We start from the raw sequence: 23,883 nt of genomic DNA on the forward strand, positions 1-23,883 counted from the left end.
TGAAATAGACCAGGATCTCATGTTGTCTGAAAATCATCTGTAGTTTTTCAGAAACTCCAGCCATGTATGGAGTAGTTACCCCCTTTCTCCTGGGTTCTGATTCTCTGTTGTCCTGTTTTTTAGTTCTCTTGGTTTTGTTGAAGGCCCATTTTGGGTCTCCATGAGATCCCGCTCTATTTACAACTCCATCCTCAAACCTACTTCAAAACAAACAAGAGAACAACAGATGTATCCAGGTCAGGTCCAGAGATGTGGAAGCTCCATTATGGCCATGAATTGTTCTGTTAATTAGACCCCACACCCTGTATAGATCAATAGGCTAACAAACAGAAACTCTAAACAAGTGTTTGTGTTAGTTTCAGAGTAGTTTCAGTTAGTTCACTCCTGCCTGCAGACAGATATAAGGAAGTGCCCACCAACGTCTGACCAGAACTGAAGAAGCAGTTTGGATGAGCTGTGAAATGTCTTCAACCAAACTAACTTTGTCCAGTCGACAAACTGAATTTTCTCCTCGCCATGGATTGAACTCCATTAGAACGCGGCTTAAAGAATCCGTTTTGTGTGATGTAGAACCTTTACAAACACACAGTAGATCGCGGAACATTTTAAACACATCCAGAAGAATTGACAAAAAGACTGAAATCTGAATAAGACTTGGGAGTTTGTTGTTTGTGGAGAAAAGTGTGGGTTTTTTTTGCTAATAGTGATTTGGACTGTACTGTGCTGGATGTTTGGCCCCAGACACTAGTCCAGTGTAGACTTAAATAGAGTTTGATTCTCTGCTGTATCCTCTGTCCATTAGAGCAGAGCAGAGGAGCTTTTAATGTGCATCAGAGCGCCCCCTGTGGTTTGTGCGACTGTAGATAATGTGATAATGGATGCACCTTAATCCAAACATGAGGCTGAGATGAGACAGACGCCCCTGTCCCATCTGTGGATCCATCTTTTTATGTTCTGTTCACTTAAAGAAACCTGAGAGCACCAGCTGTATATTTAGACTCTCATCAATCCTCATTCAGTCCTGGTTTAGTCCTGGGTCAGACATGTGTTTAGTCCTGTTTTAGTTCTGCACTAGTCCTAGTTCTGATCTAATCTTGGTTCAGTTCTGGCTTATTCCTTATTTAATCCTGATTTTGTCCTAGTTTAGTGCTGGTTTAATCAAACATAGATTATGGTTTGTGCTGGTTTAATCCTGTTCTCAGCAATTTATAGATGAATAGATTAATTAGATTAATTAATTACAGATCATAATTAATTAATCTCTCCATTTTTTTAATCTCTTGACAGCACTAGGTTCAGTCCTGGTTTAGTCCTATTTTAGTCCTGGTTTAGTCTGGTTTATTCTGGTTTAGTCTGGTTTAGTCTGGTTCAGTCTGGTTTAGTCCTGGTTTAGTCTGGTTTAGTCTTGGTTTAGTCTTGGTTTAGTCTCGTTTAGGGGGATGTTCTTGGTTGTCTCTTGATGAAGGTTTGATTTTCTTTCTTTCTCGAGCCAAAGCCAAAAGTCTTAAATCAAACGTGTTTTATCTGGACATTTGAGTCGTTCTCTGATATTTGGAGCCAAACCAGAGTCTGCTCTGACACTCTGACTCTTTCTGTTCAAATCAACACAGACAAGACCAATATTTACCCAGATTCACTCATGAGCCACAAAAGCAAAGAGGAGCAGAAACAGAGGAGCAGAACCAGAGGAGCAGACAGGAGCAGACAGGAGCAGACAGGAGCAGTGAGGAGCAGACAGGAGCAGACAGAGACAGTGAGGAGCAGACAGGAGCAGACAGGAGCAGTGAGGAGCAGACAGGAGCAGACAGGAGCAGACAGGAGCAGACAGGAGCAGACAGGAGCAGACAGGAGCAGATGAGAGGAGTAGATCAGAGAAGGCTTTTGTATTCTCCTCTCACACTCTCCAGCTGATGAAATATGACTGTCATACGTGTTACTCATCCTCCATCCGTCTATCCTCTCCTTCGCTCCTTCCCCTTCTTCTCCTCTCTTCTTTTCTTCCCTCTTTCTCTCTCTTTGTCTCCTCTCCTCATCCCTCCTCCATAACTGTTTCTCTCCTCCTCCTCTTCTGCTGCCGTCTCTCTCTTCTCCTCCTCTCTCATCAGCTCATCTCTTCTGCTTGATACTTCTCTTTTTTCTCCTTCCCTGTTCCCACTTTCCTCTATCCTCCTCATCTCCTAACCCTTCTCTCCTTCTCTCCTACTTATCTAACCCTTGCTTCCTTCCCCCTCTCCTCTTCTCTCCTTTTCCCTTTTTTCTCTCTCGCTCACTCCTCCCTTTCTTCTCATCTGCTATTTTCTTTTCCTTGCTTTCTCCACTTCTCCTTTTGTCCTAACCCCTCTCCTCCTCTCTCCTCGTCTGTTCTCTCCCCCTTTCCTCTCCTCTTCTCTCCCTTACTCCTTCATTCCGTCCCTCCCCTCTCTCTTCTCCTCCGAATCCCTCTCTTTTCTCTACTTCTGTTCCAAATGAGCCAGTTGAAACCTCCTCTCCTCCATCCCTCACTCCTCCTCTCTGCTCCTCTCTCTTCCTCCTCTCCTCCTTTCCTCCACTCTTCCTCTACTCCTCCCTCTTTCCTCTCCTCCTCTCTCCCCCTCTCTCCTCCTCTCTGCTGTTCTCTCCCTCATCTCCTCCTCTCTCTTCGTTTGAAATCCCCCTCTCCTCTTCTCTCCTCCTCTCTCTTCGTTTGTAATCCCTCTTTCCCTCTCTCCTCCAGATGAGCCAGGCCAGTTGAAGATCTACCTTCCCAAAAAGCTGTTGGAGTGTTTGCCCAAATGTTCCTCTCTGCCCAAAGAGCGCCATCGCTGGAACACCAACGAGGTGAGAGCGCCCCCACCCTGTGCCGTGTGGAACTGCCACCTGCACACGCCCAACTTTAACCTTTAACCTTTAACCTTTAACCTTTAACAAACTCTGACCCTGTCACAGTACTGCCAACCTTAACGTAACTGATCGAGATGAGTCATCTCCACATCAGGGAGAAGCAAATAATCAAATAATAGCACACTATACAGCACTCTAGAGCAATATAGAGTATTATAGAGTAATATAGAGCGCACCTTAGAGCACTATAGAGTGTACTATAGAGTGTACTATAGAGTGTACTATAGAGTGTACTATAGAGTGTAGTATAGAGTGTACTATAGAGTGTACTATAGAGCGCAGGTCTGTGGCGTGAGTGAGGGTTCAGGGCTGGGTGGGACATTCAGACACACTCTGTGTTGTTCCTCATGTTGAATCGTTGCCTCTCTCCAGGCGCTCGCTGTCAGCTTGAGTTTGTTTATTTTCATTCTATCAGCAGAAACAGTTTGGTTGAAACTTTAGCTTCATTTAAGTTAAACTGAGTTTGCAAAGAAAGTTTCACAATGTTTATTTGTAGAAAAACACATGAAACATGAGACTGAGGTGATCTGACCTGAGGGTTTGGCTGCTTGTGGACAGGGGAGACCTCGACTGTAAATTCTATTCATGGTTTCAGCTTCCTCTTATTTTAGGCCATTTTGAGGACCATATTTTGTTCTGAATTGTTCCTTGTGATGGAGGTGGTCTGTGTTGGAGCTGTGGATGCAGACAGCAGAGGTGATGAGGCCTCCACACAGTCACTGCAGTGTGGACTTTGGTGCACACAAACACTGAACTTTTGTCATTGTGCCTTTCGTTTTCACGTACACACAAATATAGAATCATTCTGAGAGTTTTTGTCACGGCCTCTTGCTAACGCACCAGTGCACGGGCGGCACATGTCTTCTGTCTGACTCCAGCTCGGATGTAAAACTTAGTTTGGTGTGTGAGTGTGGAGTTTGTGAGTTTTCCTCTATGCCCGAGCAGAAGATTACGTAAGACTCATTTGGCCTGTGCTTTTCTCTTCACATTTTCACCCATCTGTCGCTCTGTCTGCTGCTGTTTCTCACATATTTGGTTATTGTTTGGTTTTAGATTAAGCCAGATGCCTTCCCCTAAATTAGCTGTGAACAAAACCAGAACGAAACAAAGATTGGACTTGTCATTATTCAGTCACCACTATTCACGTCCCAGAGAATCCAGAAGAACCAAGTTAAACAAGTTATTTTGAGTCCGAAAAAAACAAAACCTACGCCTCACAAACACTTCAAAGTAATTAAAAGAATTTAAAAATCAACTCTAAAAGACACTGTGAGCCAATGGAGAGAACCAGGACTAAACCAGGACTAGACCAGGACTAGACCAGAACTAAACCAGGACTAGACCAGGACTAGACCAGGACTAGACCAGGACTAAACCAGGATTAACCAGGATTAAACCAGGACTAAACCAGGACTAGACCAGGACTAGACCAGAACTAAACCAGGACTAACCAGGACTAGACCAGGACTAGACCAGAACTAAAAACTAGACAGGACTAGACCAGGACTACTACCAGGACTAAACCAGGACTAGACCAGGACTAGACCAGGACTAACCAGGACTAAACCAGGACTAGACCAGGACTAGACCAGGACTAAACCAGGACTAGACCAGGACTAGACCAGGACTAACCAGGACTAGACCAGGACTAGACCAGGACTAACCACTAACCAGGACTAAACCAGGATAAGACCAGGACTAGACCAGACTAGACCAGGACAACCAGGACTAGACAGGACTCAGGAACCAGGAAACTAGACCAGGACTAGACCAGGACTAAACCAGGATTAAACCAGGACTAAAACAGGACTAGACCAGGACTAGACCAGGACTAAACCAGGACTAAACCAGGACTTAGACCAGGACTAGACCAGGACTAGACCAGGACTAAAACCAGGATTAAACCAGACTAGACCAGGACTAGACCAGACTAAACAGGACTAGACCAGGACTAAGACCAGGACTAGACCAGGACTAAACCAGGATTAGACCAGGACTAGACCAGGACTAGACCAGGACTTAAACCAGGACTAGACCAGGACTAGACCAGAACTAAACCAGGACTAGACCAGGACTAGACCAGGACTAAACCAGGATTAAACCAGGACTAGACCAGAACTAAACCAGAACTAGACCAGGACTAGACCAGGACTAAACCAGGATTAAACCAGGACTAAACAGGACTAGACCAGATAAACCAGACTAAACCAGGACTACAGACCTAGGACTAGACCAGGACTAAACCAGGATACCAGGACTAGACCAGGACTAGACCAGACTAAACCAGGACTAAACCAGGACTAGACCAGGACTAGACCAAACCAGGACTAACCAGGACTAGACCAGACTAAACCAGACAGACTACTAGACCAGGACTAACCAGGACTAAACAGGACTAGACCAGGACTAGACCAGAACTAAACCAGGACTAGACCAGGACTAAACCAGGATTAAACCAGGACTAGACCAGAACTAAACCAGAACTAGACCAGGACTAAACCAGGATTAAACCAGGACTAAAACAGGACTAGACCAGGGACAAGACCAGGACTAAACCATGATTAAACCAGGATTAAACCAGACTAAAAATAACCAGGACTAAGACCAGGACTAAACCAGGGTTAGAACAGGACTAAACCAGGAACCAGGACTAGACCAGAACTAAACCAGGACTAGACCAGGACTAGACCAGGACTAAACCAGGATTAAACCAGGACTAGACCAGAACTAAACCAGAACTAGACCAGGACTAGACCAGGACTAAACCAGGATTAAACCAGGACTAAAACAGGACTAGACCAGGACAAGACTAAACCAGGACTAAACCAGGACTAAACCAGGACTAGACAGGACTAGACCAGGACTAAACCAGGACTAAACCAGGACTAGACCAGGACTAGACCAGAACTAAACCAGGATTAAACCAGGACTAGACCAGGACTAAACCAGAACTAAATCAGGACTAGACCAGGACTAGACCAGGACTAGACCAGGACTAAACCAGGATTAAACCAGGACTAGACCAGGACTAGACCAGAACTAAACCAGGACTAGACCAGGACTAGACCAGAACTAAACCAGGACTAGACCAGGACTAGACCAGGACTAAACCAGGATTAAACCAGGACTAGACCAGAACTAAACCAGAACTAGACCAGGACTAGACCAGGACTAAACCAGGATTAAACCAGGACTAAAACAGGACTAGACCAGGACAAGACCAGGACTAAACCAGGACTAAACCAGGACTAGACCAGGACTAGACCAGGACTAGACCAGGACTAAACCAGGATTAAACCAGGACTAGACCAGGACTAGACCAGAACTAAATCAGGACTAAACCAGGACTAGACCAGGACTAAACCAGGATTAAACCAGGACTAGACCAGGACTAGACAGACTAAACCAGACTAGACCAGGACTAGACCAGGACTAGACCAGGACTAACCAGAAAACCAGAACTAAACCAGGACTAGACCAGGACTAAACCAGGATTAAACCAGGACTAGACCAGAACTAAACCAGAACTAGACCAGGACTAAACCAGGATTAAACCAGGACTAAAACAGGACTAGACCAGGACAAGACCAGGACTAAACCATGATTAAACCAGGATTAAACCAGGACTAAACCAGGACTAGACCAGGACTAAACCAGGGTTAGACCAGGACTAAACCAGGACTAAACCAGGACTAGACCAGGACTAGACCAGGTCATATATTTGTCCTTTTCCTTTCGTTCTTTTCATGTTACACAAAAGCACATGGTTCTGGAGATGGTGGAGATGTTCCACACAGTAACTTCAGATACACTCGTCTTTCTGGACAAACTCACTCTCTCTCTCCTCTCCTCCAGCTTATCTCCACATTTACCCATCATTCCTCGCTCTCTGTTACCCATAATCCCCTCTGTCCTCGCTCTGATGGTGAGTTCAGATGGAGGTTGTGTCCCCCCGGTGGATTCCTTCAAAGCCTCTCTCCTCCTCCTCTCTCCCTCTCCCTCTCTCTCTCTCTCTCTCTCTCTCTCTCTCTCTCTCTCTCTCTCTCTCTCTCTCTCCCTCTCTCTCTCTCTCCCTCTCTCCCTCTTTCTTCTCTCTCTAAACCTTATTCTTTATTATTCATAGTGAAGACTTAATATTACCTCTGATTCGACATCACCAGTGTTACTGCTTCTGCACTTTCCTGCAACAACAAGACTGTGAAAAACCAGGACTAAACCAGAACTAAACCAGAACTAAACCAGGACTAAACCGGGACTAAACCGGGACTAAACCAGGACTAAACCTGGACTAAACCAGGACTAAACTGGGACTAAACCAGGACTAAATTAGGACTAAATCAGGACTAAATTAGGAGTAAGAATATGTGCGTGTATGTGTGTGTTTGTGTGTGTGTGTTACACATTTACACGAGTCTTGCTGACACAGTTTCACACTTGGGCTGAGTCGGGGTTCAGATGACATCACAATCTTGTACAGGCCAAGAATATTGAATGTGATTTGAATAAGTGTTGTACAAATGCAGGTTTGTGGAGTAACAGTCATACTCGAGTATTCTGTCTGTAAATCATACTGAAGATGGACGAGGGCAACTCACATGACGACTGTTCACATACAGGTGTGTGCTGTCACACAGTGTGCTCTGGGCTTGTGTTCCCAACACAAATGATCAGATTTAAATGTGTGAACTGATCTTCTGGACATTTATGATAAAATACAAAGTATCTGTGGACATGATCATGTTCTAGAATCTGAAAATCACCAAACCCTTGCGACTTCAGATTTATTATTTCTGTGCTAAGGCCGTCCTGCCCCCTGAAGTCTGATCACCATTTTGATTTGTGTGTCAAACCTTCTCCAAATATAATCAAGTTGAAATGATTAAAGTTTAACAATTTATTCTATAAATCAGTATATTTATTTGATTTGTTTAAATATAGAGATTGTAGAAGAGCTGGATATCTGTGGATTTTTTATTTATTTATTTTTGCTTTACTTCATGTTCATGTATTAGACGTGTCGTAAAACTGCACTGGTTCAGATTTGTAGACAATATTTATTTTCAATTTGAAAGTGTAGCACTTGTGGTCAGATAAAGAGGCTTCAGAGAGTGTATATTTACTTCCAATTAATACCGTATGCACTGAAACACAAGAGATACATTTATGACCACACTATTCATGTCCAGGCACTTTACAATTAGAACCTGTGAGACCCCCCGAGTTGCCTTCCCCTGCCTGTGTGCGTCCCCAGCACATCTCCTGTCTACTGTCGTATCTGTTTCTTGTGCACATGAAATATATATATATAAAAAAAAAAAATTTCCTTTATACAAATCTGATAAAAAATGATACAAAATAAAATTAGGTGGGTGGTGCTTTCATTATCATTACTGTGTCTGATTAATACTATTGGTCCCACAAAAGTTTTGGGTAAATTATCAATAACAAAGTGTCTTTGTCTCTTCCCTCCTCTCCCCCCCTCTCTCTCTCTCTCTTTTGTTCCTTTTATAGCTTTCCTTTTTCTGTCTCTCACCCACAGTCTCTCACTCCTCTCTACCTCTCTTCCCATCCCTCTCTCTTTCTGTTCTCTCTGCTCTGTTCCCCTCACTCTCCCACTCTCTCTCCTCTCTCCTTTCTTCTATCTTCCTTCTCTCTTTTCCCTCCCCCTCTCTCATTCTGTCTCTCCTCACTTCTTTATATCTATCACTCCCCTTTCTCTCCTCTTTCGATCGGTCTTCTCTCTCGTTCTTTCCTCCAGTCTCTTTATTTGTCTCCTCTCTCTCCCGTCTGCTCTCTCATCCTTTCTCTCCTCTGTTTTCCTCTCTTCTCTTTTTCTCTGTCCTCCTGTCCTCTCCCTCGCTCCCTCTCTCTCTCTTTGCTCATGTAGTGATGTGTGAAATTATTCTTGGATGGAGGGATGAACTCCTCCCTCAATCCCACTCTTTTGTTCAATACAGATTCAGGATCAGACTAAACCAGGACTAAACCAGGACTAGAGACAGAACTGAGGGAGAGAGATAGAGGAGGGAGGAGGTGGAGAGAGAAAAGGAGAGGAAGAGGAGAGGATGAGAGAAGGAAGAGGAGAGGAGCAGAGAGGAGGAGGAGAGAGGAGAGATGAAGGAGACACAGAGCCAAGAGCTGTAATTAATGATTAGAATTTGGGCACGCTTCAAAACATAGGAAATAAATGCAGAAGATGGAGGGATGAGGGGAGTTTAAAGGAGAGATGTAGCCCTGAGAGGAGCGCATGTTACTGGAGAGATAGAAGAAGAGAAGTGTTCAAATAAAAGTCTTTATTTTGTTCAAAGTCAACGCAGAGACGACAAAAAGAAACATTTAAAATACTTTTGGGTTTCAGATGGGTCTGGACCTGGTTCAGACCTGGTTTAGAACTGGTTTAGTCCTGGTTTAGACCTGGTTTAGACCTGGTTTAGACTTGGCTTAGTCCTGGTTTAGTCCTGGTTTAGACCTGGTTTAGACTTGGCTTAGTCCTGGTTTAGTCCTGGTTTAGTCCTGGTTTAGACCTGGTTTAGTCCTGCTTTAGACCTGGTTTAGTCCTGCTTTAGTCTTGGTTTCGTCCTGGTTTAGTCATAGGATTTGGTTTTTCAGAGTGAGGGGTTCATTCTGTTTTCTGGATAATTGACACAAAAAGTAAAGAGACATTTTCACACCAGGTCAGACCTGTGAACGAAATTAATAATCTGAAAAAGAACATGAGTGGAATATTTTCATAGTGCCTTTCACTTTAGTCGTCTGTTCTTCCTCTTTGCAGACGTGAGTGTGTGTGGAGTCAGGTGTTTGGCGTCAGGTGACTCTGGGCTGTTGTTGCTTCATCACTGACACTCTGCCTGTGTTTCTTTGCTAGCATTAGCTGCTACACATTGTGCATCCCAAACAGCCCCTCACACTCTCTCTCCTCTCTCTCCCGCCGGATCCGTATCACCCACACTGCATCATTCTCACCAGTGACACAGATCAGGCAGCGACCTCAGCCCGCTCCATGAGCCCGTCCAAACACTGTGCACAGAATGAGGGACAGATGGGGCTCTGGTGGAGCAGTGCTTTTGGCTCTATCTCGCAATGACTTTAAAGGAAAACCTCCAGTGTCCACACACACACACACACACACACACACACACAAACACAATCATTTCTTTGTCTCATTAGTCCATTTGGTTTTCTGGTCCGTGGATCGAGACTGAAAAACATGCCGTTTGGCTGCAGTGTTTGATCCCTGCTGTTTTTGTGTTCATAGGCAAGACACTTCACCCACATTGGCAGATTGCCTGTGGCTACAATGGATACTTTGCAGTAACATCACACTGGGTGTATTGTACATATATGTTTATGGTGGAATTCTTAATTATTAGCAGTTAGCACACACACAATGCAAGATGATAAATGGATTTAAACAGCACATTTTCTTGTGTCTTGTGATCAGTCTGAGTGTTCATGGTCCTGTTTAGATTTCACTTCAGATTTTGTTTAACAGCGCAAATCCACTCACCTGTGGTCAGTGGCAGAGTGAGCAATGTGGGCCCTGTTTTTTTTTTTTTTTTTTTTTTTTTTTTTTAATATATATTGTCAGTTTTCCCCCATTCTTTTTTGAAACACGCATGTTTGAATTAGGGTAGAGTGGAAAATTGTCTCATTACTTAGGCAGTTTACTAGATAACCAAGGAGGGACGCTCTGACAGTTCAAATAGATTTGACATTTTTTTTTAATTTTTTTTTAATTATTATTATTACACACAACTGTGTGCATAAACTTGATACAACAAATATGGCTGTGTGTTGTCAGCAGTTACATGTTGAGATAAGGGAACATAAACAACATATTATAGAGTAACAATACAATACAAACAAAGTGCATTTAGGAAGAGAAAAGGATAATAGCAAGGGAAGTAGAGCTTATTCAGCTTGAGTTCATAAAGTCCAGGGGTATTTCACACATGTAGGAGCACACTTTTTGAGGTTTAGGTCTAGATTTACAGTCAGATTCTATTTTGATGGTGGCTCTGTGTGAGATTTAAAGCTCCATTCTGTGCTTTTCCGTGCTGTTGTTGAACCATGTTACGCCTCATTACAGAGCACATGAGCTGCTGAGGAAGAGGAAGCACAAACTCTGCTCCAAAAATACTGCACACGTCCACATACACACAGGGACTACACACACACACGCACACGCATGTACACACACACACAATTCTGATAACACGATGACAATAAAAACACTCTTTCTTTAGACAGTTGTGATTTTCCACATTAAATAACTGTACTTTATTTTCTATTCCATGTGTGTTATTTGTGTGTAATCCTCAGTGGTGCAGCAGGTTCATGTTGGTCCATGTGTGTACCGTATTTTCCGGGCTATTAGGTGCTCTGGATTATAAGAGGCACTGTCATTAAATGGTCTATTTTCAAACTTTTTTCACAAATAAACCACACTGGACTTTAAAGGAAACACAACAGTGTGATGGGTGAGTGGTTTGGTTTGTTTGGCGCGTTCACAGTGACTCTGGGCTTTGTTCAGTTGTGGCGTGTAGGGAGGGTGCTGTCTGGGACCGTTGGATTGTTGGCGTGTTCGCAGTGACTCAGTTGTTCAGTTGTGTCTAGAAGTGGCACATTGCACTTGCTTTTTCGGTTCGTTCCTCTGTTCCGTTCCTCGTCGGCGTGGAGTGATGAGTGTGTCTGTGGGTGTTTTTCACTGCACGGTCGCTGTCTGCTCCGTGTGTGTTTGTGTGTTTTGTGGGTGGTGCGGCTTTGTAGTTTACTGAAGTCGTGCTGGGACACTGGAGTGGATTCGTGTATAGGGCACTCTGGATTCTGGGTCGTTTTTTGATGGGGTTGGAGGCTTAAGAGCTCTTCCTATAGTGAGGAAAATAGGGTATACTAGTCTTATTGATACCTCACTGTCACATCACATTGTGGGTGTTCTACATGTATATCTATAGCAGAATGTTCAGTGGGGTTACATGGTGACACAATGCACAAATTAACAAACAATGACGAATTTAAATAGTCTCAAAACTAAAGAGAATGGAGACACATTTTCAGTCTGTCATCAGTCTGAGTGTTCATGATCCTGTTCAGGAGTTTGAGCTTCAACAAAAAGGTGAAAGTGACTCACTGAAAAACTGTTGGCTAATGCTCGATTATGACAGTAATGCGATTTGAGAGGGACTTGTTTAACATCACATCACCTTTTGGAGTTCAGATAAGTCAGTTCTTTCTGGTCAGATTGTGTGAAAACAGATCTCAGATTAAATCCTGATCCAGCTCAAGGTCATTCTGCAGACATTCAGGAAAGGATTATTTGTGTGCTGTCAACCGGACGTATTTAATATCGATACCTGCCAAGAATCTAGATTCAGTCCTATATTTCATATTGACTAGTATCTGATTTTCGACAGCTCTAGTTTGTTTATATTTCCTGTAGGGTTTGTGTAGGTGTCTGCAGAGTCAGGAGACTGTTGGACTTGTGCTCAGTAGAATAGAACATATTATTTACATCTGCTCAGTGCAAACACTTTATAGAAAACATCTTACCTTAAATGCCCTCCCCGTCTGTCAGATGCCCTCCCAGTGTGTCATATGACCGCTCTGTGTGTCCATAAGGTCTTGTTCTGTGTAACAGCTGCTCACCCTTTAGTCTAGAGTTCCCCGAATATGTTCTGAAATGCCTGGGACTCTTGGGTCAGTTGACACTGCAGATTTCAAACTCTCCCAATATTTCTTCCATATTTGTGTGAAAAACCCCATGACATGACAGTCAGTGGAGTCTGGTGCTGTTCCTCATGCCGCTATTTAAACACAGACGTCTAATTGTCGGAGTAGAGGCATAAACATTATTTTTCAAGCATCCCATTACTTCAACTTTTTTTTTTCATTGTCGGAGTAGTGGCACTTTACTATTTTTCAAACATTCGGCTTTTCCGACATGGGTAATATGAATGTGAGAGCCTGTTATACTTTGTTTAGTGGAGAGAGCTAGTTGTGTGGCTTATAACTGTTGTGACCATCAGGGGGCATCAGTAAGAATGCACAGTGAGAGATGATTAAATTTTACTACTTTAATTAAACAAGTTGAACTTCCTGAAACATACAAACAGAAGGAAAAATATAAATTATAAACACTGTATAAATACAAACACGTCAGAAACAAGCGGTAATAGCTCGCAATAACAGCGGCTCTTAGCATCTGGCACTCAGCATTTCCTGATGTTACAAAATAAACATCTAATCGACCCTTAAACACACATTTTCTATAATCAACTATTGCTAACAACTCCAAAACACATAAACATGTTCATGTATATGCCGTTTTTAAACCACTGCTCACTTCTTTAATACACACATGAGACTTGCACCACGAGCTCCGCACGACGCACTGAAACAACTAAAACACATAGCACTGTCAACCAGACATGAAAATGACAGCATTTGATTGGTTCCGATGTCTTTGTGCTTCCATATACCATAAGATACTTGGGCCGGTGCAAAGCTCTTGATCAGAGATACTTTATCAGATAGTGGGAAAAAGTCCTAACTGAGCCATAAGAAACACTCCTGCATTTTCAACAAGAGCATAGGCCAGACTTTGGGAAAATATCTCATCTAAAACAGACGCTGCATGGGCCTTTGTGCTTCACTCATTTCATCATGTAGGAAAACTGCGGAGAACACACAGAGTCTAGAGAAATAACCAACCAAGTTCATTGCTCCTGCTCCAGAGTGACAAAAAAAATGTCGGAATAGTGACAGTAAAAAGTGAAAACCAGCACGTCTAAATACAGACATGTCGGATTGAAGGGATGATGGAATAGACGGGTCTGGTCTGAGTCTGGTCTGGTCAAGGAAGTCCACACACACACACACAGACACACACACACACACACAGACACACGCACACACACACACAGACACACACACAGACACACACAGACACAAACACAGACACACACATGCACACACACACATGCACACACACACACATACACGCATGCACACACACACACACACACCTGCACGCACACACACATGCACACACACACACACACGCACACACACACATGCACACACACATAAACACATGCACACACACACGCACACACACATGCACGCACACACACACACACACACACATACACACACACACACATACACACAGAGCAGCGAGTCGTTCAGTGGGTGCTTCTGTTTAAACACACATGTGCGTGTGTACTGTGCCTGCGTCACACTGTATGTGCACCTGTTACTGTCCCATTACACACCTGTGGGCTTTAGTCCTGACTCACACCTGGGTTAGTCCTGCTTTAGTCTTGGTTCAAACTGGAGCTAATCCTGGTTCTTAAATCCTGGGATTAGTTCTGTTTAGTTCTGGTTATGTGCTGAATTAGTCCTGCTTTAATCTTGGTTCAGACCTGGGCTAGTCTTGGTTGAGTTCTGACTGAATCTTGATTTTGTGCGTGGACTTTAAATGATAAAATAAATCTGACAGGTTTGTGGAGCTGATCCCAAACAAAGACTAAGAAGGAGAAACATTTGTGGATCAGAAGTGAAATGTTCAAGTTGTTTTTGGTCAGACTGTGGACAGACCTGCGGCCCACATCCTACCATTTATTCATTAAACTCCCAGAATCCCCCAGTGACAACAATTAGAATATATGCAAATGAGATGAGGAGAGACGGAGAAGGGAGAGAGGCAGAAAGGAGGGATGAGGAAAGAGTGAGGGGAAAGAGAAAGAGGAGGAGAGGAGAACGGAGGTGAGGCAGGGAGAGAGGAGTCTAATTAGAATATATGCAAATGAGATGAGGAGGGAGGGAGAGGAAAGAGGGGGTGAGGTGGGAGAGAGGGAGGCAGAAAGAGGAGAGGAGAAGAGAGTGAGGAGGTTAGGAGAGAAAGAAAAAGGATAAAGGAAAGAGGAGGAGAGAGAGAGAGAGAGAGAGGAAAGGAGAATCCCCCAATGAGTGTAATTAGAACATATGCAAATGAGATGACAAGAGAGGGAGGGGAGGAGAGGAAAGAGAGAGATGGAGGAGAAAAGAGAGAGAGGGAAGAGAAAGACGGAATGAGGGGGGAGAGGAAAGAGAGAGGAGAGAGAAAAGAGGTGAATCCCTAAATGAGTGTAATTAGAATATGCAAACGAGACGAGCAGGGGAGCCAGGGATAGAAGGAGAGAGAGTGGGAGGAGGAGAGGAGAGATGGAGTGGAATAAAGAAGAGAGAGAGATGCAGATTGACAGTGTGTTGGTGTAAACATGTCTCTGTCAGTCGGCTCCTCTGAGTCTCAAACGGATCACAACAAACACACCTCCTCCCGGAACGAAAGAACAGACAGACGAGAGGAAAAAGAGGGGAGGGGAGAGGGGTGGAGAGAGGAGAAGGAGAGAAAGAGAGAGAGAGAGGAAAAGAGAAGTGAGAGAAGGTGAAGAGAGGAGGGGGGGAGAAGAGAGGACACAGAGAGAGGGAGGAGAGGAAGAGAAGAGGACACAGCGAGAGGAAGAGGAGAGGGAGGAGAGAAGAGGACACAGAGAGAGAGAGAGAGGAGAGAGAGAGAGAGAAGAGGGAGAAGAGAGGACACAGAGAGAGAGGAGAGGAAGAGGAGAGGAAGAGAAGAGGACACAGCGAGAGGAAGAGGAGAGGGAGGAGAGAAGAGGACACAGAGAGAGAGGAGAGGAAGAGGAGAAGGAGAGAAGAGGACACAGAGAGAGAGGAGGAGAGGAAGAGAAGATGACACAGAGAGGGAGGAGAGGAAATGACAACAAAAAGAGAGGACAGTTTGTGAATATTAAAAATAACTACATTTTTGTTTTAAAGTTGTAAAACTAGAATATTTACTCTATTTTCAACTGAAAACTGTTCAAATCTGCAAAAAGAGACATTGAAATCAACTGAGGAGAGAGAAAGAAGGTTTAGTTTATTCACCTGTTTACACAAATTTATCCTCTGCATTTGTCACATCCTCTGTTGCCACGTTTACATGAGAGATTCATTCCAAATAAAATCATTTAATTTCTGAAAATTAATTCTGCTATAAAAGAGCATGTAAACACTTTTCTAATCAAAGGATTATTTGAAATTAAACTTAATTTCGAGGTAAGTGGTTTGTAGTAAAATAATAAAGTAATATCTGGGGCATTTATTTTGTTCAATCACTTAACAGACCAGGCTTTTATTTGAGACCAGGCGGATATTTGGGGCAGGAGATTAATTTCTTCCTCACAAAAATCATGCTCAGCAAAACTGGGAAAATCTAGGCCTCAAATTCTTTTAACCAGTCTGAAGATGATTTACAGTTTTATCTGATGGTCTGGTGTCTTGCTGTTGTGGGCAGATTCCGGGCGTCTCGTTCTGTCTTTCTTCGACCCTTTGCCAAAACTTTTCTCTGACTCCGCAGCAGCTACGATCACATCACTGCTTCCTCACAATCACCAAACTCAAGTCATATTCCCCAAAACTCCTAAAAACTGCTTCCATTTCCTGCCCGCTGTGCTGCTCCATCTTTCTTTTTTATGTTACTTTGAAATAGAGATTTCACAGCAACATCATCTGTTCCTCCACTTTTTCAGTCAAGATGAGATTGATCGGACGCAGCAGAGAACAGAGCCTCTCCACTCAGTCACATGACCAGACTGGTGTGGGCAGGACTGACCTGAAGTCAAACTGCTCCTGTTGCTGTAAACATCAGACTCTCTGTGTGTCGCTGCTCTAATCATCACATCTTGGTTAAATAAAGCACAAAATCGGTAAATGGGAGTTTGAGCAGCTCCTCAGCAGCAGCACAAACACTGCTGCTGTTGGTGTAGGACACTTTCTATACACACTCTTTTGGAACTGGCAGTTATGTATAAATATATATACACCTGCAGCCGGCGTTTAAAGGAGACCCGGCGCTTCATTGAAACCCGCCTGGCATTTTACACTATTCTGATTTTAAAGCTGAATGAATTTCGTTCCTGGATCATGTTTCTCGTTTCTTCTTGTTAAAATAATGCTGGTGCTTCGTTGCATGCTCGTTGTGTCGTCCTTCTGACTTGGGACTTTGATCCATGTCCAGTGTTGGGAAGGTTGCTTTTAAAATGTATTCCCCTACAGATTACAGATTACATTCCCCACAATGTAGTTTGTAACGTAGTCCATTAAAGTACTTAAAGTGAGTAACGTAATCTGAATACTTTGGATTACTTGATATTGTCATGCTTTTTAAAACGACATGAATGTACCAACCACATCCTGAAAATTCTTGTTTGTTCTCTTCAAATTGTCTGTTGAGCCCAAGTCTCCATGAACAGACTTTTTTTTTTTACTATAGAGAAGCAAAGACTAGAATCTGAACATAAGATGTTTAGTTTTATCTGATAAAAGAAAATAAAAAGCCCAGTCTTTACTTAATCATATTAAAAATATTACTGATAGAGAAATTATTTTTATATGAGATCACTGCTGCCTGAAATTATGATCACCAGTGTTGGGAGTAACGCGTTATAAAAGTAACGAATTACAGTAATGCATTACTTTTTGCTGTAACGCAGTAATGTTCGGCATTACAGGGGAAAAATAGTAATATTTTATTCGGTACAAATGTGAGTAACGCGCGTTACAATGTTTTTTTTAACCTGGATTGAAGTGGTGGGTTTTTCTTCATACAAATTCGCTAAAATCACCTCGATATCAGCAGCGGTGAAACGCCGGAGATGCGCCCTCATAGACCTTCAGGTAACCGCGGGCGAAAGGACTGACAAAGAACTCCACGCTGTTTAGACCTGGTTTAGACCTGGGTCAGTTCTGGTTTAGGCCTGGTTTACACTCGTCCCTCCCTCTATTGCAGTTTACTTTTCCCGGTCTCGCTGTTTCGCAGATTTTTATTTTTTTTTTTGCAATTTTGCATGCCCCTTTTTTTTTTTTACATTGTATGAATGCGTATTGTGTCCCTCCCGCTGCGTCCTGACTGGCCAAGGGACTCCTGTCTCCTGTACAGTACAGAATGTGTTCAGTTTCCAAATTTAAATACATGTTCAGTCTCTAGCAGTGTGATTCTGAAGTGCTGTACGGTTGCAAGTTTTCTCCCCGACAAAACCCACAACGTCGACGAAACGTTCTGCACCGACAAAGGCTCCTGCGCTCACACCCAAAAGGCAGAGGAAGATGCAAACCATCACACAAAAAGTTGGACTTCTGGACACGCTGAAGGAAGGTAGAAGTTACGCGCTGTAACAGACTCTTGCACCGGCTCGGGTCCCTGCAAATAGTTGCTGAAATCAGGGCCGCGAGCCCGAGCAGCAGGGTACAATAAAGAGTGATCGGGTGACAGCCGCTCTTACCTCCGTGAGGTGTGGAGCAGAGCCCCTCCTTTCTCCTGCGGTCACCTTCGAGCCCTTCCCTACAGTGAGTCCTGTTTTAGTCCTAGTTCAGTTCTGGTTTAGTTCTAGTACAGTTCTGGTTTAGTCCTAGTTCAGTTATGGTTTAGTCCTGGTTTAGACCTGGTTTAGTCCTGGTTTAGACCTGGTTTAGTCCTGGTTCAGTCCATATACAGCGCAAAAGTTATTTTGGTGAGAGTAACTTAAAGTAATGCAATAGTAATGTAATGCCTTACATTTTAAATGCAGTAATATTGTAATGTAATGAATTACTTTGAAATGACAGTAATAGGTAATAAATAACGCATTACAGTTTCAAAGTAACTTGCCCAACAGTGATGATCACCTACTGTTAGGTGTCCTGGTTTAGACCTGGTTTAGTTGAGGTTTAGACCTGGCTTAGTCCTGGTTTAGACCTGGTTTAGTCCTGCTATTAGACTTGGTTTAGACCTGGTTTAGTCCTGGTTTAGTCCTGGTTTAGCCCAAAATGTAAAAACAGGAAAATACCTCCATGTAATCCATTTATTTCAACAAAGTAACTGTAATCCAATTACCACTCACTGAAACTGTAACTATAACTGAATACAGTTACTCATAATTTGTACTCTGATTATGTAACTCCGGTACATGTAATGTTACTTCCCAACACTGTCCACGTCTCTTTGGATTTGTGAGCGGGATGCGGGAGTGGGCTGAGGTTTTGTCCTCTTCCTCTCTTCTCCGACACTCTTCCCTTCTCCTCCTCAGCTCACAGACGTAAAGTGTGATGAGACAATTCTCCAACTGCTGCACAATTATCATCAGAATCACTGCGGGAAAAAGTTTGGATCATGTTTGTGTCCGTGGAGGAACGACAAATCGAGATGACAGAAAAGCCGGGAGCAGCTGAAGTGTGTGGATTAAATAAAGACGGTTTAACATGTTTTCCATGTAAACCTCAATTCAGAATTATTGTTTCCAGGAGAATATTTTAATTCAGATCTATTTAATTTAGAACAATAATTTAGGAATTTAAAATCATCATGTAAACGTGGCCTGTGTCACTTTATCAGAGTATTTGAGGACAGTGTTGATTGTCAGCTGTCCCCCCCTCTCTTTCTCTCTCTTTCTCCATCTCTCTCCTCCCCCTCTTCTCTTCTTCCCATCTTCCTCTGTGGGGGCTCGCATTGTGCTGCACACCACACACCTGTTGCCTCTTTGAAGCACAGGGCCCCCTGCTGCGCCGGAGGGGAGCTGTCTCCTCAATGCAAATCTTAAACCAGCCGTGAACGACAGCTACAAGACAACAGGGAGAGAGAGAAGAGGAGAGGAGAGGAGAGGAGAGAGGAGAGAAGACAAGGGGAAGGAGGCAGATAGAGGAGAAAGAGAGAAAGAGAGAGGAGAAAAAAAAGGGAGGGAGGGAGAGAGGAGAGAAGTGTGATTGATGCTCCCTCAGTGACTTTCTGCTCTCGGCTAAAATAAAGTTTGAACGACTTCATACTGAACTTTTCAAATTTCCATAATGAAATGATTTTAGATGAGACTGTTATGTTCCATCTCTTTGACTGAAATGTTACGCAGTGGAGCTTTAATCTCGCTGGGCCTGTGAAATGTGGCATCGGTTGACTTGAGGCGTTGGTTTTGATGTGGGCGGTGGAGCAGAATGTTTATTAGTCGACGGTTTAGTTTGAGTGATCAGGATTTGTCTGGGACGCAGCACAGATGAGAGGTGAGCTGTGAGCTGGAGAGTTTGTGTTTTTTGTTGGTATTTGTCTGTAAAAAGTCAAATTAAACTCATGATTGAATCTGAATTGAATTTGCTGATACAGTATCAGTATTGTGGCCTGCTGTATCAATTTATCACCAAGAGTATTTTTAGGGATATTTTACAAAATTATTTTGTGTAAGAGCGAGAGTTGTGTTGACTTTTTAACTGTTCGGAGTAAAACAAGGTAGATCTGAAACAGGACACAGACACACGGGGCTGAAGTCGAGCAGTGCAAAGAGGAAATCCAGTGTTGTCAAGTAGGTCTGTTTGAGTCTATTTCTCTTCATCAAATATGTATCTTAGAAGAGACTTACAGTAGACCTGTCACAGTAATAATTAGGGGTGTCAATTTATCTTGTTAACTGCGATTAATTAATTACAGTCATATTTAGCGCGTTATGTTTTTTAATCATGTTACTCTTATTTTTAATCTCTAACTTTACTGTTTCTGTGAGCGAGTTGCCTTATTATAAAATCTGTTTTTATGTGTTGTTAGGACACAGTCGCACTGTCCAGTCCTGCTCCGCTCGCTCCCGCAAAGAATTGTAGCTGAATTTTCATTCCTGTTCTTGCTGCATCTGTGATAAACCAGCACACGTCTGATCTGAATACATCGTGACACAAACACAAAACAGACTCACCATCACCAACATCCCTCTGTCACAGAGAGAACATCTATATTCCACTGAGTTGTGTCCTTTAGTAGAAGCTGAACAGCATCAGCGCAAAAGAGCTTTTTTTTTTCTTAGTTTATGCAAATGAGTCATGTGGTTTTAAGTTTTGTTTCTGTGAGACTTGCACAAAGCTGCATTAAACACATGATAATGTCAAACGGGCTGATGTGACTCTAGAGTGGTGATGTTTCTATGTTGTAAAGTTGAGTTTATTTATGTAGATTAGTAATAGTAATAATAATGATATTTATATAAAAACATTAATGATAGTATGAAAATAATATAATAATGAATTTAAATGAAAATACCTCAAGTTGAAGCTTTTCTCAGCAATTTTTAGGTGAGATTAAAAAAGAGAATAATTAGATTAATTAATTACAGATCATAATGAATTATTCTCTCAATTTTTTTACACTAGTAAAAAAGCACTAGTAATAATATCAATTTTATTGTTTATTGTTCAATAGATTCCAAACATTGTTAATATTTAAACTATATCACTCATTTTAAAAGATCTTTGTCATTTTTTGTCCTTACAACATGAACCTTGGCACTGCACACACCTGAACCATCAGGACCACCCCCTCCAAGTTTGAGATCAGTCAGATGGATGGTTCAAGAGTTAAACATGAAACAAACACAGAGACACAGACAGACGTTTGTGGCATTAATACAGAGACGAGTGTTTGTTTGTTATATTCACTTAGTGAACAGACTTAGTGAACTTTTAGTATCAGGGCCGAGATTTAGTCTTTGTTTTTCACTGAACCATGTTGAATCAATCTGAAATATATCGTATCAAATGCTATTGAATCAAAAGTGCACTTTATCGAAAAACGGATCATATCGCTGCCTATGTATCAAAGTATGTATTATATCAACAGCTTCTTAAAGGGCCCATCTGATGTAAAATCACTCTTTTCACATTGTATGTTCTGCACATAAACAAGCACAGTTTGGGTTTTGGAACATTCATTACACAATAGTTCTGAAATCTTAGTGATTTCTTGGAGAAAGTCACAGACCAGGAACTATGTAAGACCGACTATTGCTCCTCCCCCTGCCCGTCCTGAGAAAGCACAGGCTCCGCCCTCCAAACGTGACGTAGGCGACGAGTGAGCCGCCCTTCCTCCGCCCAGCGAAGCTCAAGCACCTCGTCCACATCAACTGAACATTACTGATTGATAAAGTATTAATGAACACTAGTAGATAAACTTATTATATCATATTCACTGCAGTGTAGAACAATGATCTTATGCTGTCGCTTTTGTTTAGGTGTTCATGTGGGAATTGTCAGATGATGTGGGGCGGAGGCGGGGTGGAGGTGGAGGTGGTGTAGCGGGGGAGGGGGGGCGGGTGTGAAGCGCTTTCTGCTACGTCAAACGCGTCATAGGTGTATATGCCGCGTCATCGTTGTAGCGCTTTAGTTCGTTGTCACGTGAGAGGGTGGTAGAAATGCGCTGCAACTTGTTAAAAAAACAAACAAACAGCAAATCAAACTAAAAAAAAAACACTTTGGCGACCAATACAAGGCCCACACATCACTCTTAGAAGGTAGAAAGCTCTGAAAAGTTGATTTTGCGTGAGATGAGCCCTTTAATGATTCCCAGCCCTCGTCTGTATATAAATACATTGTTTCCTGGTCCTTTTTTTTTCTGCATAAACAGTAGTTTTTGCGTGAGCTCCCTCTGCAGGTGTACTCTAGTACACAAGAGTGTACAAGAGTACAGATTTGCAGGTGTACTCTTGTGAGTGCAGTTTGGTCACATACACAGAAATATGGAATTGTTCTGAGAGCTTTTGTCATGCTACATTTCCGTGGACCAGTCGATGGGCACATGTGTTTGTCCAACAGGAGTTCCAGCCTCACAGCACAGAAAATGAGTTCAACAAACTTGTAAAAACAACATGATTTTTGTTTGACTTTGACAGCTGCTCCGAGAGAGTTTACCTGAAGGTCCTGCCAAAAGTACAAGGCCTCCAGGCGCCCTGAACTCCAAACCCAATCCAGGACCAAAGGAGGCCAGAACAAGGACTGAATCAGGACTATACCAGGTCTAAATCAGCACTAAACTTGCAGCGTGTGTCCGGTGCTGGTTTCTTAGTGTGTTAAAGCAGTTTCCATAACAACAGGATCGCTGCTTTGGACTCCTCTTCTCACATTTGAAGAAAAATTAAAATACAAAAATAAAATTATATGCTGTGAGTTTACAATTCACATTAGACCTGATTTAGACCTGGTTTAGACCTCTTTAGACCTGCTTTAGACCTGCTTTAGACCTGGTTCAGACCTGGTTTAGACCTGGTTTAGACTTGGTTTAGTCCGGATTTAGACCTGATTTAGACCTGGTTTAGACCTCTTTAGACCTGTTTAGACCTGGTTTAGACCTGGTTTAGACCTGGTTTAGACCTGGTTTAGACCTTGGTTTAGACCTGGTTTAGACCTGGTTTTAGACCTGGTTTAGACCTGGTTTAGTTCCTGGTTTAGACCTGGTTTAGACCTGTTTTAGACCTGGTTTAGACCTGGTTTAGACCTGGTTTAGACCTGTTTTAGACCTGTTTTAGACCTGTTTAGACCTGGTTTAGACCTGGTTTAGTCCTGGTTTAGACCTGGTTTAGACCTGGTTTAGACCTGGTTTAGTCCTGGTTTAGACCTGGTTTAGTCCTGGTTTAACTGTATTTTATTCCATGGGTCCAGTATTTTCCCTTGTCATTGTAAAGATGACTTGTATTTTTACTCGTTCTCTCGTTCTCTGTGTTAAAGTCGCTCGGGGGGCGTGGCCACTCAGCTCATCGTTTATCGATTATTACCCTGCGCTGTGTTAGCATTAGCATCACATCACAAAGCGTTGCCATGGAAACGTACAGAAAACCCGGCGATGGTCCAAAATAAGACAACGATCGATGAACATGACAGTGACAAATGAGAGCGATAGAGAGAAGCTCCAAATAAAGAGCAGGGAGGAGAGAGGGAGGGGGACATGAAGAAGAGAGAGAGAGAGAGAGAGAGAGAGAGGAGAAAGAGAGGAGAGAAACAAAGGAAGCAGAGTATGGAGAGACTGAGGAGAGAGAGAGAGGAATAAAAACGAAAAGCAATTTTGGATCAAGTGTCTGTCAATGTCATAAGAGCACGACTGTTCTGGGAAAGAGGGGGAAGAGGAGGGGAAGGGGAGAGAGAGGGGGATGAGGAGGGGAGGGGGAAAGAGAAGAGGATGAGGAGGGG

The 23,883-nt window shown here is 42.9% G+C and overlaps 1 protein-coding gene across 1 annotated transcript in view; it reads left to right on the forward strand.

Annotated features, from left to right (window-relative positions):
- LOC110165727 (calmodulin-binding transcription activator 1-like) overlaps positions 1-23,883 on the forward strand; it is a 108,606-nt gene that overhangs the window by 33,908 nt on the left and 50,815 nt on the right. Inside the window, exon 3 of the mRNA XM_055160313.1 lies at positions 2,714-2,817. Coding sequence (XP_055016288.1) covers positions 2,714-2,817 — 104 coding nt within the window. The remainder of the gene's footprint in view (positions 1-2,713; positions 2,818-23,883) is intronic.

Source organism: Boleophthalmus pectinirostris, unplaced genomic scaffold, assembly GCF_026225935.1.
Source record: "Boleophthalmus pectinirostris isolate CB_2022bp ecotype Guang Dong unplaced genomic scaffold, ASM2622593v1 HiC_scaffold_3, whole genome shotgun sequence".
NCBI lineage: Eukaryota > Metazoa > Chordata > Actinopteri > Gobiiformes > Gobiidae > Boleophthalmus > Boleophthalmus pectinirostris.